Source organism: Oncorhynchus nerka, linkage group LG22 (genome assembly GCF_034236695.1).
Source record: "Oncorhynchus nerka isolate Pitt River linkage group LG22, Oner_Uvic_2.0, whole genome shotgun sequence".
Taxonomy (NCBI): domain Eukaryota; kingdom Metazoa; phylum Chordata; class Actinopteri; order Salmoniformes; family Salmonidae; genus Oncorhynchus; species Oncorhynchus nerka.
In genome coordinates, this window is record NC_088417.1 from 83360704 (window position 1) to 83379107 (window position 18404).

Genomic DNA, 18404 nt, shown 5'->3' on the forward strand with positions numbered 1-18404 from the left:
AAAGGTATTGACATGTTGAATGCACCGAGCTGTCTGTTTTAAATTACAAGCACACAACTCAGACACCCATGCATACCCCACAAGACATGCCAGTTCTCTTCACAGTCCCCAAGTCCAGAACAGACTATGGGAGGCGCACAGTACTTCATAGAGCCATTACTACATGGAACTCTATTCCACATCAGGTAACTGATGCAAGCAGTAGAATCAGATTTTTTTTAAACATAAAAATATACCTTATGGAACAGTTGGGACTGTGAAGCAACATCAACTTAGGTATAGACACATGCATACACACACGATAACATACACATGGCTTTTGTGTAGTAGATATGTGGTAGGGGCCTGAGGACACACACGTAGTGTGTTGTGAAATCTGTTATGAATGTATTGTAATGTTTTTAAAATTGTATAACTGCCTTAATTTTGCTGGACCACAACTAATGAGGATCCATAATACATAATACATACAAATACTGTTGACCAAAGTTACATCGCTAACCCCTCAAACCTGCTTCATAGGATACCCCTCACTGGCACTCAGGGCTAAAAGAATATGGATCCAAAAATGGATGTAGGAACTGCAGAACTCAGAGGAGGTCAGAGACCTAGTAGTGTGGTGCCAGGACAAGAAACTCACTCAATGTGAGCAAGACAAAGAGATTATAGTGGACTACAGGAAAAGGAGGGCCGAACACGCCCCCATTCACATCGACGGGGCTGTAGTGGAGCGGATCGAGAGATTCAAGTTCCTTGGTGTCCACATCACCAACAAACTATCATGGTCCAAACACACCAAGACAGTCGTGAAGAGGACACGACAATGCCTTTTCCCCCTCAGGAGACTGAAAAGATTTAGCATGGGTCCCCAGATCCTCAAAAATGTCTACAGCTGCACTATCGAGAGCAGCTGCTTGGCATCCGACCGTAAGGCGCTACAGAGAGTAGTGCCTACAGCCCAGTACATCACTGGAGCCAAGCTTCCTGCCATTCAGGACCTATATACTAGGCAATGTCAGAGGAAGGCTCAAACAATTGGCAGACTCAAGTCACCCAAGTCATAGACTGTTCTCTCTGCTACCGCACGGCAAGCGGTACCGGATCTCCAAGTCTAGGTCCAAAAGGTTCTTTATCATCTTCTACCCCCCAAGCCATGAGACTGCTGAACAATTAATTAATTAATCACCCGGGCTATTTGCATTGACATCCCCACCCCAGTTTGTTTTTGCACTGCTGCTCGACTAATTACCTCGACTAATCTGTACCCCCGCAAATTGACTCGGTATCGGTACCCCCTGTATATAGCCTCATTGTTATTTTGTGTTTACTTTTTGTTTTAACTTCATTTAGTAAATATTTTCTCAACTAAATGTTCTTAACTGCATTGTTGGTTAAGGGCTTGTAAAGTAAGCATTTCACGCTACATCTGTTGTATTCGGCATGTGACAAATACAATTTGATTTGAGATTGCCCCATTAACAGATGACTGTTTGCTGAAGAGTTCACTGCTAGGCTATATCAAATACACCTAAAACAATTTCACTAAAGGTGAACTAAGTGAGGAGGAGAATAGTCTCATCTGCCTTGATCACTAAGAGCAATATGCTGCCTTTTATAAATGGTATTTTTAAGCAGTGCTTGACTTGGGATGAAAGAAGTGCAGGAGCTATCTATTTCCATGTAGAGACCTGATTATTCACTATTAAGGGTTTATACACATTTTCCATGACATCTGAATGACTTTTAACCAAATTGACATAACAAAAGTAAGCATTACTGCCACTGGAAGGCTGCGGTGTCTGATCCCATGTAGACCTACCATCTAGACAACAGCTCTGCTCTGCTTCGCAAAGCAATAAGTATGAATGCCCTGATTTCTGCAGAGGCCATATCACCGTAAATGCTGAACGGCAAATGCAGATGTCAGATTGACCATTCAGCGCCTTTAAGTGATGACAAACTTTACTAATGAAAAGGGCTCTACAATTTGTGTGAATTTCCTTTGGCATGACCTGACATGAAGTTGAGTCAACATCACAAACATCATCTTCAGTTATGTTGCTCAACTACTGTGAGACTAGACTTTTGGGATTCTGGGCAGTAATGACTACCTACTTTTGTGTGTTTCTCAAAGGCATATCACTGTCATATCACAGCTGAGCAAGACACGTGATTTAGGTCATTTTAATTTTTAAGAAAAGACTAAATTCCACATTGAGAGTGTGCATTTCCCTTGGCAGCATGACCTGACATGAAACTCATACAGATACATTGCATAGACATCACAAACTCAGCTTGAACACCTTACGGCCAGCTGCTTGGACATATGTAGGACATAAGGACGCCGTACCTTTAGCCCAATTCTCATTTATGAAATCCAGAAATATAATATTTAGACTAATGTATGTATGTCAAACCCTCCCTTACAATTATGTGAAGTTATTCAACTCATTGATTGAGTTGGAGGTGTGCATGGCCACACAGTCATGGGTGAACAGGGAGTTCAGGAGGGGGCTGAGCCTGCACCCTTGTGGGGCGCCTGTGTGGAGGATCAGCGAAGTGGAGGTGTTTCCTACCTTCACCACCTGGGGAGCGGCCCGTCAGGATAGTCATTTAGTTCAGTCACCTTTGCTTTCTTGGGTACAGGAACAGTGGTGGGCATCTTGAAGCAAGTGGGAACAGCAGACTAGGATAGGGAGAGATTGAATATGTCCGTGAACACTCCAGCCAGCTGGTCTGTGCATGCTCTGAGGATGCGGCTAGGGATGCCGTCTGAGCTGGCAGCTTTGTGAGGTTTAACACGCTTAAATGTCTTACTCAAGTCGGCCACGGAGAAGGAGAGCCCACAGTCCTTGATAGCGGGCCGTGTCGTTGGCCCTGTGTTATCCTCAAAGCGGGCGAAGAAGGTGTTTAGCTTGTCCAGAAGCAAGTAGTCGGTGTCCGTGGCTGGTTTTCCCTTTGTAGTCCGTGATTGTCTGTAGACCCTGCCACATATGTCTCGTTGACTTGCGATTCTCACCTTTCCATGGTTAAATGCGGTGCCTTGCGCATTCAGTTTTGCGCAAATGCTGCTAACTATCCACGGTTTCTGGTTAGGGTAGGTTTTAATAGTCACAGTGGGTACAATATTTCCTATACACTTCCTGATGAACTCAGTCACCATATCCATGTATTCGTTAATGTTATTCTCAGAGGCAACCCGGAACATATCCCAGTCTGTATGATCAAAACAATCTTGAAGTGTGGATTCCGATTGGTCAGACCACCGTTGAATAGTCCTTAGCACGAGTACTTCCTGTTTGAGTTTCTGCCTATAGGAAGGGAGGAGCAAAATGGAGTCGTGATCAGATTTGCCAAAGGGAGGGCGGGGGAGGGCCTCGTAGGCTTCCCAGAAGTTGGAGTAGTAGTGGTCAAGTGTTTTAGCAGCGCGAGTACGACAGTCAATGTGTTGATAGAACTTCTGTAGCGTTTTCCTCAAATTTGCTTTGTCAAAATCCCTAGCTACAAGAAATTCGGCCTCAGTATATGTGGTTTCCAGTTTGCATAAAGTCCAGTGAAGTTCCTGGAGGGCCATTGTGGTATCGGCTTGAGGGGGAATATACACGGCTGTGACTACAACCAAAGATAATTATTTTGGGAGGTAATACATTTGATTGTGAGGTATTCTAGGTCGAGTTTCTGTATGTTATCACGATCACACCACGAGTGGTTAATCATGAATAGTATTGGGGCAATTCCTGATGCCAAGAGTGTGCAAAGCTATCATCAAAGCAAAGGGTGGCTACTTTGAATTTGATTTGTTTAACACTTTTTTGGGTACTACATGATTCCATATGCGTTATTTAATAGTTTTGATGTCTTCACTATTATTCTACAATGTAGAAAATAGTCCAAATAAAGAAAAACCCTTGAATGAGTAGGTGTGTCAACTTTTGACTGGTACTGTATATACATACAATATTTAATTAGGATAAAAAAACGAAATAATTTGGACATTTTGAATCTAAAAACATTTGAAGTCAAACTCGTTAAGACCAAGTGGCGACAGTGTGTTGAGCCTGTGGATCCAGAAAGATTCCCATTGAAGAAGTTTCCTCTCAATGTCCCCTCCCCTGCGTGACATCTTGACCAATTCTATTCCTATGTATCTCAAAGAACTAATAGGCTGTCCAGCTTGTACAAAATGAACAGCAACCAGAATTTTTTGTCTCACAAGTCGGTATATTGCTGCGGTGCTCACTGATCCGGGTCTTTAGGCTTCTACAGGTTTTCCCTATGTAAGACAGACCGCAAGAACATTTCAATATGTAAACATTGGTTGACATGCAGGTAATCAGTCTTTTGATCTTACATCTTCATCCTGTGCAGGGGTGGGTAAATTAGTCACATTTGTACTTGAAACTGCATTGAGCACATTGGCCACATTTGTAATTACCCTCCGGAACCTTGTCCAATAAGTTTCCCTTTTCTCTGGTGGAAAATCAAATTTGACCACAATGGCTTTCACGTTTGGGGGTCTTTTAAAAACCATACTTGAGTGATATTTAAAGATGGGTTTCAATTGTGGGCCACTATCAATAATGTACCAGTGCTTCCTGATAATGTCTTTAAATGCCTTCCCCAATGGTGAGTATTGGGTGAAGAGTGGGGGACATGTTCTGCGTTTTTTTTTTTACTTTTGGAAGAAGGCGTTCCAACTGTGTTAGCCCTTCAAAACGATCATTGGTATCTTTTGCCCAATTGTCTTTGTACCCCCTTTCCTTAAACCTTTGTGTGGGGTACATGGTCTGTTTCTAGTAAGAAGCATCAGAGTTGCATACTCTTCTGGTGCGGCTGAATTGATTTACAGGGAGACTTTTAATAATTAGACGTGGAGGAAAACTCACCTCTGAGGAAGGTGTTCCTGTCCGTAGGTTTCCTATTGAGGAGGGGTCTGGATTCAGCACCACCTCTTGTTCTACCCGTGTGGCTATATGGAGTAGGCCTACAGCGCCATCTACTGGTCGCGTCGGGGACAAGTTGTTGATAACTGTAATATTAGCCTATCCCTTTTTCTAACCTTAACCTCATTTTCCTAACCTGCTATGTACACAAACCATCTGTGCCGTCGACAAATCATGATTATCACCACACCGGAATGTTTGTTTATTTTTCACACACAATTACTTAACCAAAATTATTCCGACAACGTGTCTTGTCAGAACAAGATTGGAAAACGATGAATAAAACTGGTTTTCTATTATCATATAACGTTGATCAGCGATACACTTCGGATATAAAAGTGGAGCACTGACGCGTGAAGAAAGCGCGGAAACAGTCAAGAGGACAGGATGATTGGCTGCCAACAAACAACAGTCTAGATACACCTTACCAGTTGGTTAGCAACTAGCAAGCTAAACCCCCCCCACACACACAAATTGGTTGAGACAATCCTATGTCAAAAATGGAGGAATACAAAGAGAATATTCAAGACAGGGGTGGCAATGTGAAATTGTCCTCTAAACCGGAAGAAGATGACAAGGTTAGTAGCTACTGCTAGCTAGCTTGCAAGATTGGAGTAGAAATAGAATCCAGGGATATGTTAAACTAGCTAGGAAGCTACAGTACCTACTTATGTGACTAACATGGACGGTACATTCCTTCCTATATGTCAAAGTCTTGCAGCAGAGTCAGAGTTTGTAGTAACATCGGTGAACCCGTCCCTCAAGCATCTCCTACTCACGGCGACTTCAGTGATCCTGTTTACAAAGCGATTGCTCTTGCAAATGGACATATCAACCGCATGAACAAGGATGAACTTCGTGACAAACTGGCAGAATTGAAGCTTGACACAAGGTATGTAGGAACACTTGTTTCAGTTGCTAAGGAATTGTGCTGTATGTAATCAAATACCACGTTACAATCCTGTAATTGGTGTAGTGTTTCAGCAAGAGATGGCTACAATCATAATCCATTGGAGACCAGGGGCGTAATCATTAGTCCAAACTAAATCGAGATTTTTTTTATTTGACAAATTCAGGTTGGTCCCTCCCCATTCTGTTTGCTCCTGTTTTTAAGAAAGGTTTTGCAACAGAACCAGCTTCATGAATATGCCCCAGGATCTCTGTGTTAGGAAATCCCAGAGCTGCTAGACATGCCACTGAAGTTCCATTCCACTGAATGTCAAATTAACCCAATTTGTGTGTGTAGGGGTGTGAAGGATGTGATGAAGAAGCGGTTGAAGAACTACTACAAGAAACAGAAGCTGTCGATGACGCAGTCTGTAACAGCGGGTGAAGCCACGGATACCTACTACGACTACATCTGCGTGGTGGACTTTGAAGCAACGTGTGAACAGGACAACCCCGCTGACTTCACTCATGAAATCATTGAGTTCCCAATGGTTCTGCTCAACACGCACACTTTAGAGATTGTGAGTGGGAATGGAGGGGACATTGTTAGAAGCAATGCATTGTTAGGCTTGTGTGTACAATCATACAGGTCATAGATGTATAGACTTTCGATCTAACATTAGTTGTTGATGCAAATAATACACAAATGTTTTGGTATCATGATTGACACTGGTTTTACTTGTAGGAAGACACCTTTCAGGAATATGTCAGACCAGAAGTCAATACACAGCTGTCAGAGTTCTGTGTAAAGTTGACAGGAATAACACAGGTGAGACACCAGGCATAGACATTGACTGAACTATTTTGAAGGACTTGAATAGTATGATTCAAAATACTTCACACAATGTAATGTTCATATAAGAGTTTGTAACTGCTTTTTTTGGGGCCAGAAAATGGTGGATGAAGCTGACACGTTCCCTGATGTCCTTGAGCGGGTTGTGCTTTGGCTTCAGGAGAAAGAGCTTGGCACAAAATACAAATACACTCTTCTTACAGACGGGTACGTCAGTGTGGGCAGAGGGTACCAACACTGCTTTGGTGTATTAATGATAACGCTAGCAAGATATTAAGTGTTCTCATTAGTATACAACTATGTGCTTTTGTTATTTCCACAGATCTTGGGACATGAGCAAGTTCATGAACACCCAGTGCCATTTAAATCGTCTCAGATTTCCACAGTTTGCAAAGAAGTGGATCAACATCAAAAATTTATACGGGAACTTCTATAATGTTTTTGTTTTGTATGATATGAAATTAAGCTGAAATCTCTAAATGTAGAAGAATGTAAGACATTCTTTAGATACACTATGTTGAGTAGAATCTTCCCTTTTCCACAGGTCCCTCGCACCCAGACCAAGCTGAGTTGCATGCTTGAGAAGCTGGGACTAAAATACGAGGGCCGCCCTCACTCTGGCCTGGATGATTCACGCAATATCGCCCACATTGCAATGCGCATGCTGCAAGACGGCTGCCAACTGCGCATCAACGAGTGCATGCACGAAGGACAGCTGCGGACTGTGCCCAGCTCTGCCCCTGTGGAAGGAGCCCCACCCCCGCAGCAGAGACTAGACCTCGGCTCTGCATCCCCTGGCTCTGAGAGTCCTGCATTGAGGCCTTCAAGCAGGCATCCCATGTCTGTTTTACCCCCATGGCTTTAAAAAAAAATCACAGCACTTTTCCCACTCAATCGAAGGGTCTTTTTTTTTCAAATTGTGGGACTGTGTGGATAGTTGTTTAATTGGACTAGTAGTGCCACTTACCACAATGTGAATTTTGCTGCTGCCTTTTGACATCCTCTGTAGATTTCTACAGTAGGACTAAGACATATGCTAGGGATTTTCTTTAAAGACTGATTTTTAAATGTGTCTTTCATATTGTTTGCAAACAAAAAAATCTTTGCTGCGAACTCTCGAAGGCTGTGTTTAAACAGGCAACCCACTTTGAATCTTTTGCCACTAATTAACCGTTTGACCAATCAGATCTCTTGCCCATAATTGGGTAAAAGATCAGTGGGCAAAAGAACACATATGGGCTGCGTCTGTTAGAGGCCTTGCATGAGTTTATTTTTACAGAGCACACAAAGCTTTTAAAATTGGTTCAAGACAATTGAGGATGTCGGCTTTAAGTTTGGTGTAAGCAATGCATATACTTTTTTATTTACATTATACATTTTTGCACAAGCTCACATGCGAACAATGTCTGAACTATTTAGCTATCGTCTTAATACATATTTATTAGTAATAAAATAAATTGTTAACTCCAGTAATTATACTGCCTTGTTACAAACCATACCAAGTACAATTTTTTTTTTTTAAGCAACTAAAATGTACTTCTATTTTTCTATTAATTTCCTGATACTGGTAATTATATAAATGTATATTATACTGCTTAACTATTGCCTGTTCTGGTTAGGAGTTAGTAGTGGGTGATCATTTTTAGCCTGCTTTCTTCACTTTCTGGGGGCACAGTATAGTTTAAAGGCTATGACAGTCCTTGACATGTATTGTCTGTCTGGTTTTTGTTGTGCTGCTTTTTATAATCGATATACAGCGCCAATTGATCGATGGATAAGGACAATTGTTATACACACTAGCATAACATTTGCATTAAATCTTTCAATGTACAATTGGTACAACCCCTAACATTTCTAACACGTCTGTGCTTCATTGCATCAGGTTCAAGATAATTGGTTTTGTACATAACAAAAAGGACTAATCAAATTTCTACCATAAGCGGTAAATCTAGGATTTCTAGTTAAATAAAATCCATTTCAACATTCTATACAGTATGGTGACGTAATGGTTTTGCTAAACCCGGTGCAGTCGCGTCATAGCCATTAGATGGAGACAAAGCAGATAACGCGCCGAAAGAACACGCACTGTTTCCCATCAAGAGAAAGTGGTACGTGTTTGTATTTGTCCCAGTGAGTCATGTTTGCACCATGTCAATTTCAATGTCTGCTACTGAAAATAGCCTTTTCGCAGAGTTTTTTTTTTTATCTTCCGCAATAACATATCTGGTGTTCGATCTAAATAGTATTGCAGAAACTACATTCTTTATACTCTGGTCTTTTTCTTATAAAATAATTTGATATCCAATCTGACCAGAATTATTATGGAAAAATTAGTTTAATATAGAATAATTTACATGTAACTTTCTCAACTCAATGGGTGTGGAAAATCGATGTAAAAAAGTTATCTAAATAAAAAGGAAAACACCTCTCGCTCTAGATAAAAGACATATTCCTTTATTTAATCTTATAAATGTTCTTGCCTAGCAATAACAATACATTGTCATCATGGGCTGTCAATCGAGAACTAAACCAAGTAGGCAAAAAAATCTGACGCAGTGTTAATCTAGGCGTTGCTGCTGTTTCACTCCCCCTTGAGCAGTAAGGACTAGTTTGCGAGAGATCACAGGCAGAGAGATGAGCGAGGCACAGGGATGAGACATTGGCCGCTGTTTGATTTAATGCTATTTTTTTGATAATAGGACGCGATTGGATGCCACGATACTAGAGAATGTGCTGGCGAGGCCAGCCCAACCGCCTGTGTTCTAAAATGGATTTGAAATTGCGGTAGGTTTCCCTGTTCATTGTGCGGTCCGCGGCCGTAGATAAAGATGCGTGAAGCACTGCTGGCCAAGTCCAGTATTGATTCGATTGAAAAGCATGATGTTTTCTTGTTCTTGCTCGAAATGGAATTACTGTCGTTTTCTCTGTTGTTTGGATTGTTCATGATAAGAACACTAATCGATGACACAAGGGCACCTAGACCACCATATTGCCAGGATAATTGATGATTCCTCCCAATGAAAACAAGGTGTCGGTCTGCAAAACCATGGGGGACAAGGATAACAATCTCAAAACGGCTAAATTGTGGAGAGATGCTGCTCTCCGTTCTAGGAAGCTGCGAAGCAACCAGCGACAGCTCACACTCTGCTCCCAAAACAGGGAGAAGATCATTCTACCTGAAAATATAAGCGATATAGAGGTACTCAATCTGGGCAATAACTCGCTGCACGAGCTACCAGAAGGATTGGGGGCAACCCTCACAAACCTGCGTAGCCTTGTCCTCCGCAGGAACAAATTTGTCACAGTTCCTTTTGTGGTGTTTGAACTGGGTCCTCTTGTGGAACTGGACATGAGCCACAACTGCTTGGGCCACTTCTCTGAGGACATAGGCCTGCTGAAGGGGCTGAAAAAGCTCTGCATCAGTCACAACAACATCCAGTACCTGCCATCACAGATTGGGGCACTGCATTGTTTAGAGGAGCTGGACATAAGCTTCAATGACATATGTGATTTCCCCAGGTCCTTCTCACAGCTCAAGAGGCTCCGTTCTCTGGATGCTGATCACAACAAGCTGAACCAGTTTCCCCCAGAGATTCTTGCCCTCAGTGACATGGAGGAGCTCGACTGCTCTGGGAATACGTTTGCGTGTCTGCCAGAGGACATCACTAAGCTGCAGTCCATCAAGAACCTGTGGCTCAGCAGCATTCACATCTCCACGTTACCAGACATGTTCTGTCACCTGCACAACCTAGAGAGCCTGATGCTGGACAGTAACAACCTCACAGCTCTGCCTCATTCCTTTGGCAACCTGCAGAGACTTAAAATGGTCAATCTATCCTCTAATGAGCTAGAGGAGTTTCCCCAGGTTATCCTAAACATCACAGGACTAGAAGAGCTTTACCTGAGTAGAAATAAACTGTCTTTTGTTCCAGAGGAGATAGGCCAGATGCGTAGGCTGGCAAACCTCTGGTTAGACAATAATAACATTACTTATCTGCCCGACTCCATTGTGGAGCTAAATAGATTGGAGGAGCTTGTTTTACAGGGTAACCAAATAGCCATTCTTCCAGATAACTTTGGAAAACTTTCCAAGGTAAACATTTGGAAAGTGAAGGATAACCCCCTCATCCAGCCTCCCTATGAGGTCTGTATGAAGGGGATCCCCTACATCGGTGCTTATCAAAAGGAACTCGCACATTCCCAGCTGGCTGTGAAACCCAGGTTAAAACTGGTCCTGATGGGAATGAAAAATGCTGGGAAAACACAGCTCAGGCAGAGTGTTGTGAGTGAGCAGCAGGATGCCAACTCTGCTCAGGGAAACAAAGGGGTTGATGTGACTAACTGGGTAGCGGACGCCGATCGCAGTCTTACATTTTTAGTGTATGACCTGTCAGGGAAGCCAAACTATGACCTCATCAAACCTTTTTTTCTCTCACCTGGTGCTCTGTACATCCTCGTTGTGAATCTAAAAACATACTCACCCAAGAACTTTTACCCCCACGTGGGCTACTTCCTCCATCTCCTCAATGCCAAAGTGCCCCACGCTGTGGTCTGCATGGTGGGCACGCACACAGACCTGTGTGGAGACATGGAGGTGGAGGGGAAGAACCTTGATATCCACAGACAGATTTCCCTGCAGGAGAAGTGGGACACCCATTGCCTGCGGAGCCTTGCCCACCAGGTGGACCAGGCCCTGGAGCAGGGCTACAACATCCGCACCTCCAGCCCTCACATCCTCTTCTACGGCGTCACAGACAAGAACCTGAGACGGAAGAAAGCCCAGCTGCAGTACATGCTGAACCACAGGCTACAGATCCTGTCCCCTGTCCTGTGTGTCAGCTGCACGGAGAGCCAGAGGAACATCCAGAGGCTGAGGGAGAAGCTCATGTCAGTGGCTGACCATCGCGACATCTTCCCCAACCTCCACCGCGTGCTGCCCAAGTCCTGGCAGATGCTGGAGGAGCTGCACTTTAAGCCCCAGGACCTGTGGCTCTCGTGGTGGGACTCGGCCCGTTTGGGCCTCCAGGCTGGGCTCACGGAGGACCGCCTGCAGAGTGCCCTGTCCTACCTACACGAGAGTGGGAAGCTACTCTACTTCGAGGACAGCCGGACACTAAAGGAATATGTCTTTCACAACCTGCCACGCTTCATTGCCATCCTCAACGTCTTCTTCCAGAGGGATGAGTCCACGCTGCTGGAGAGACTACTGTCGGACAGTGAGAAGGGGGACAAGAGGAGGACCAGTGTAGTTATAGATGGGGAGAAGGGAGAGAACCTCAGGGCTACCCATCTACAGCACCAAGTGGAGGGCTTCCTCAGCCACGGCCTCCTGCCTTCTAACATCATCCGGCTGCTCCTGAGACCTCTCATCCAAACCCAGCAGGACCTCCACCTCATCATGGAGCTGCTAGAGAAGATGGGGGTCTGCTACTGCATTAACAAGCCCCGCAGCAAGCCTCTGAACGGGGCCACCGTCTGGTACAAGTTCCCCAGCTATGTCAGCAATGAAGAGCCCCATGCCGAGGCCTGGGTGAACGGCAGCTCAGTGGCTGCTAGTCAGTTCTTCTCTGTGGAGCAGCTGCAGATTGAATACAGCTTCCCCTTTCTCTTCCCTCCTGGACTGTTTGCACGCTACAGTGTGCAGATCAACAGCCATGTGGTTCAGCGGTCAGACGGGAGGCACCAGATCTTTGCCTATCGCGGTAAAGTGCCTGTGGTGGTCAGTTACCAGCCGGCTCGGGGAAGGCTGCAGGCAGAGTCACTGTCCATAGCCAGCCATGCCTCCCTGCCAAATATCTGGACTGCTTGGCAAGCGATAATCCCACTGGTTGAGGAGCTGAATGTCCTTCTGCAGGAGTGGCCCGGGCTCTACTACACTGTTCATGTACTGTGTTCCAAGTGCCTCAAGAGAGGGTCACCCAAACCACACACCTTTCCGGGTAAATATGCTGTCCCTTCTCTTTCTGACCCCCCCCACCCCTCAGTTACCAGGGGTTTAGAATCATGGAATTATGGAAATATCTCATGGAAGGGACATCTGATACATTTTATTGGATGAAAGGGAATAATTAAATGCTAATAACAATGTTTCTTCCTATTATAAATGTCTATGGGTGAGAAGATTACTCTTTAGGTTGAAGTTCTATCAGTCAGTGGGGATGGAGGCTAAACAAGGTGAGATTGGTTCCAAGCCCCACCTCAGAGACAGAAATTGGCCTCGTAGCTGTCTGTTCTGGGCCTCCTGCTGAGATGGACAAGTTCTGACATGGCTGTGTAGACTGAGAGTTGCCATGGCAATGCAACTGCCTTTATTTTCTTATAATGTGACTAGAGTACAATAGATCATACAGCATGAGCAAGCCCATAGTCTGCTCTTTGTTATGATATAAACGATGCCATCCTGACATCTGTAGGTGTGTGTACGCACATATGGCAAAATCAGTAAAGATTTCCCTATTTGTGCTGTCAGTGGGAACATTGTGTACATTGTCTCATTACTATTATGAGAATTTTGCTGTGATATCATCATATTACCCCCTCAGTGTGAATAGAGTACCTACTCCTTTTCCTCCCCCTATGTTATGACAGAAAGTCTGCCTGACTCTGAGATAATCTTTTTAAAATGTCTTTCCATTTTAAATAGGCCTTTTCATGCTGCAGATCTTGTTTGTATCTTGTGCTGAAGCAGTCAAGTGCTGGAGCTATGCGCCAACCAGGATTGTTGAGATCTCGTAATTTAGGTGTGGCCCTGAATTGAGCAGGCACAAGAATGACAGCTGGGTTTCTGCCAGCTGGATGGGTAGCTGTATCCACCCTATTCCCTGGCCTTCATCTTATTTCTTCCTCATTTTCCCTGTGTCAGCTCCCCACATACTCTCGTTTTCACGCTCCGCTCCCCTCATCCACCTCGCTGGTCCAGGGAGCGCTTTGGCGGTCTTTGTGGATTAGTTCACGTCTGCGCCGTTGCTGGTTTGAATCATTAGACACGAGGCAGTGCTTTTTCAGAGCTCTTCCACTGGCATGCCTGGGCTTCCGGAGCAACTGTCAGTCTGACTGGTTTGGGAGCCGGGACACAGACCAGCCCCTACTATACTAATACACTGGAGCTTAGCTAGGCACATAAACTGGCTGGTAGATCAAAGTGAGGCAGTTCTCTGGCAGATACCGTATATGACATCTAGTCTAACTAGAAGAAAATACATACAACACATTGTGCTTGTATGCCCTTGTAGTTTGCCACATTTCACAAGTCACAACATATACTGAGTATACAAAACATTAAGAACACCTGCTCATTCCATGACAGACTGACCAGGTGAATCCAGGTGAAAGCTATGATCCCTTGATATCACTTGTTAAATCCACTTCAATCAGTGTAGATGAAGGGGAGGAGACAAGTTAAAGATGGATTTTTAAGACAATTGAGACAGTTTATGTATGTGTGCCATTCAGAGGGTGAAGGGGCAAGACAAAACATTTGTGCCTTTGATGTTACATTTCCCAGCAAGTAAACCAAAAATGTCACTCAAACAGAAGAGGTAATTAACTAAGAGTCACTGACCAACAACCAAACAGGTGGGGTTTTAAAAGGGGTTCTGAAAGATACTCATGGGGGTGTCCACTGAAAGTTGACTAGCAACAACATCTGGAACCTAAAAGACACCTACCATGAGCACCCACTAAATTTGCCCAAGAAGAGCAAAATAAAAACCCACACCAAACTTAAAGACAGGAAGATAAATGAGTGTTTGTCTAGCAATAAGAATAGCGAAAGCCAACTAAAGGTTTTAACCCTCAGTCTCTCAAGACAACTGTAGCACTGGGCCAGCCACTCTTAAATGGCACCTGGACCAGCACAGGTGAAACACCTTCCCTCTAACGAGATGACCGACCAGCACAGGTGTACTATAGACTGACTAACGAGGTGACACCAATCAGTGCACCTGACGTGCTAACTTCCAACCTGCAAGTATAAAATGGAAAAACCAAGGCCTGTAACATAGGTGCTGGTTTGTGTCAAGAACTGCAACACTGCTGGGTTTTTCACACTCAACAGTGTCCTGTGTGTATCAAGAATGTTCCACCACCCAAAGGACATCCAGCCAACTTGACACAACTGTGGGAAGCATTGGAGTCAACATGGACCAGCATCCCTGTGGAACGTTTTCGGCACCTTGTAGAGTCAAGGCGTGGACAATTCAATATTAGGAAGGTGTTCCAAATATTTATATACTCAGAGTAGACAGTAAGTTTAGCAAGATGATTGTGAACTGTTTTGGTGTACTAAACAGTTGATTTTAATTTTAACTGTCTAGTAACTAGATGGTGATGGCTTTGCTCATGTAAATGTACCACATTTCATGGCATGAATCGTTGGAATTTCTGCTAGATAGGAGTTAGTTACTTCACCACAATCTAGTCTTTTGCTTGGCTAATGAAGTAAGGCTGGATGTGCTATCATACGCTGATAGTTTGGCTTGAGCTGAAAAGAAAACTGTTTCTTTAGTGTCTGGACCAGAGAAAAACAACCCTGCCATTATTTGGAAGGGTCAAAGCATTCGGCAACACATTTTTGCGAGGCAGCAATGTTATGGCATCTGATCTCTCATAAAGTCGAATGTTTATTGTTCTACAGTACAACTGCAACTTCCTCTACATTCTCTCTGGGCCCACTTCCATCCACACCAAGGCCTTCTTAGTTTATCATCATAATTTACTTAGAAACTCTGTCAATCTGGATACTTGGGAGACTTTGACCCAGTGAATGGGGTGGGAGAAGGAACAAAGGGAGGTGAATGTTTTGTTGATGGAGTGGGGGGTGTAATGTGTTACAGGTTAGTGATTGGAATTCAAGGAATGGATCTTTAGCACTGTAGCCTACTCCTGACCCTCACCAACTGCAAGCTTCATAATTTAGACTGGCCAATATCTGAACTTGAACAACTGGAAGGGTGGACAGAGCTTCAAATATATGACGTGAATTGATTGTAAATTGGAAAAAGGGTATAGATTGTGTTCAATCCTTACAATGTTGGCATTTATTTAGAATGTTGCCATAAGATTCATCAATGTATCTTAAATGAAGATCCCTCACTGATTCTCCCTTAGTTTTACGAGGGAGTTTGTTTTCATTGAGGTCCTAAGCCCTGGTATAGGTGGTAACCATAAAGATGTCCATTGTAGTATTCTAATTCCTAATTCTATGGTGGTAACATCCTCCCTTGAGTGTTATCCTAGAGAGTTTAATGAGGGATTTATCCTAGATTTGCGTTGCGACAGGATGTGCTCGTCTGTTTGGCAGCTCCCTGAAGCACTTGGAATGCCCCACCCCCACCACTGGTCCCATGGTGTGTGTGTGTGTCAAGACCAGGTTAAGCAGAAGCAAACAGTGACTCAAGTACTTACTTTTGCAGGTGACTGGCTCTCAGCTGCACCTGTCTATCGCCACGGACTGTGCCCTGTTAATTGGAGCAACTCAATGGTTGCTGTTAGATTTCTCTCATGCATGCTGTCTGATGATTTCAGTTCCTTTAGAATGTGATGTGTGTCCCTTTGCCCCTGCTTTGTCCCCGTAAAGACATTTCAATTGACTACCTTTTCCACAACCTATTTGTCCTCTGTTTAGCTGCACAGCTTTTTATCTGTTATTATATAGACATATTTCTGGCTGCTGCTGCTTGTTGATTCACTTTTAGGGCTCCTCTCTCTCCGTTTGACTGAACATGGCAGGCTCTTGAATACACTCATTCTTCTGTGAAATCTATAGAGAAGACCTCTATTGCAATAACCTTTACTTGCATCTGTTTCCTGCTAAATCTCTGAATCAAAGGCATACATTCCTGTTTCTATTCATGACCTGATCTGCCTCTGTATGGCTGGAAAAAGTCTCAGCTATGCAGATCACTTTTCCACCTACACAATGTAACTTCTCCAACCTTATGGTGTGTGTGTGTTAACATATGTTTGTTGTGTAAGCGAGAGAGAGTCTGTGCTTGTGACTGTGTGACTGCATTTGTTAAATGACAGAATGAGGGTTGTGAGTGAGTAGTGGTCCTGTGTAGCTCTGTTGGTAGATCATGGCTCTTGCAATGCTAGGGTTTTGGGTTTGATTCCCACAGGGGACCAGTATGAAAATATATGGACTCACTACTTGAAGTCACTCTGCTAAATGACTTAATTAAATGTAATTAGTAGTGCTGTTAATTACTTCCACACACATCCAGATTGGTTCATTGCTGATCTGACAGTTAATAACAGTTATCGTGAACTGAAAGGATGTGATAGACTGTTCAAATAGCCCTAGTTTTGGTGGAATTGTCATTGACCTCCACCTGGGGGATTTCATGGGAAAAAGAGTCCTGCTTGTTTATGAAGGTCATTTGGTGAGTTCTTTCTGGTGAGCAACTCCTGTGTCAGACCAGATGTAGATTTGGTCACTGGTGCTATTTATGTTTGTAGGTTATTGGAACAGTGGATATTTTGGTCCCATTGCATACCTTGAGCTTAACAATGTTGCTGTGTTTTGAACTGGGTGTTGTAGACCTACAGACAGCCTGATATGAAAAGGTTCAGCTTCAGACCCGACATTGGGCTAGTTTGTATATAGGGTCCCCTAGACCTGTTTTGTTAAGTCATCACCCTGTTGCATCATTCAGGGTCATTCATGTGATGCTGGTGTTGAGTACAGCATCCACATGGGGTTAACCTGAGGACAAGGGTGTCCATTATGAAATCGTGGCACCCGGACATTCGACCAGCAAATCAAAATCAAATCAAATTTATTTATATAGCCCTTCGTACATCAGCTGATATCTCAAAGTTCTGTACAGAAACCCAGCCTAAAACCCCAAACAGCAAGCAATGCAGGTGTAGAAGCACGGTGGCTAGGAAAAACTCCCTAGAAAGGCCAAAACCTAGGAAGAAACCTAGAGAGGAACCAGGCTATGTGGGGTGGCCAGTCCTCTTCTGGCTGTGCCGGGTGGAGATTATAACAGAACATGGCCAAGATGTTCAAATGTTCATAAATGACCAGCATGGTCGAATAATAATAAGGCAGAACAGTTGAAACTGGAGCAGCAGCATGGCCAGGTGGACTGGGGACAGCAAGGAGTCATCATGTCAGGTAGTCCTGGGGCATGGTCCTAGGGCTCAGGTCCTCCGAGAGAGAGAAAGAAAGAGAGAAGGAGAGAATTAGAGAACGCACACTTAGATTCACACGGGACACCGAATAGGACAGGAGAAGTACTCCAGATATAACAAACTGACCCCGGCCCCCCGACACATAAACTACTGCAGCATAAATACTGGAGGCTGAGACAGCAGCATTTTAATTTACCAGACATTTGAGAAATTTGTCAGACCCATATGCATTGGGTGCATAAATGATTATGGCATCCACCCATGGTGCTCAGAATAACAAAAATCACATTTTAGATTATGGTAATTCATCTTAACAGAACATGCAAGTCGAGGATGTAACAAAGTGCGCCCGTTTTACTGAATTCTGAGGCGGACTTCGAAGATGTTAGCGTAACTGTCCACATTTACTTTCCCTCGGTCAACAACATGAGTAATGAACAACAAAATCACTAGCCTACATCAATCTACTATTCTCCCACAGTAGAAAAGTTGACCTATTCTATTGGTCAGCTTGTCGAGAAAGAAAGCCTATTCCAGACAGACTCTGGGACAGTTGTGGGACGATAGAACCTAAATTCATA

At 43.8% G+C, this 18404-nt stretch overlaps 2 protein-coding genes across 2 annotated transcripts in view; both read left to right on the forward strand.

The window, feature by feature from the left end:
* Positions 1 to 5291: 5291 nt before the first annotated feature.
* On the forward strand, positions 5292 to 8670 carry LOC115105875 (3'-5' exoribonuclease 1-like). Its single transcript, XM_029628333.2, has 7 exons — positions 5292 to 5521; positions 5657 to 5835; positions 6190 to 6412; positions 6577 to 6660; positions 6782 to 6891; positions 7007 to 7121; positions 7229 to 8670. Exons 1-7 carry the CDS (start codon positions 5435 to 5437, stop codon positions 7547 to 7549), a joined length of 1119 nt encoding a protein of 372 aa, XP_029484193.2. The 5' UTR covers positions 5292 to 5434; the 3' UTR covers positions 7550 to 8670.
* A 542-nt stretch (positions 8671 to 9212) lies between these two features.
* The window catches only part of LOC115105874 (malignant fibrous histiocytoma-amplified sequence 1 homolog), a 39694-nt gene continuing 30502 nt past the window's right edge, over positions 9213 to 18404 (forward strand). The window contains exon 1 of the mRNA XM_029628332.2: positions 9213 to 12623. Coding sequence (XP_029484192.1) covers positions 9689 to 12623 — 2935 coding nt within the window. The 5' untranslated portion in view covers positions 9213 to 9688. The remainder of the gene's footprint in view (positions 12624 to 18404) is intronic.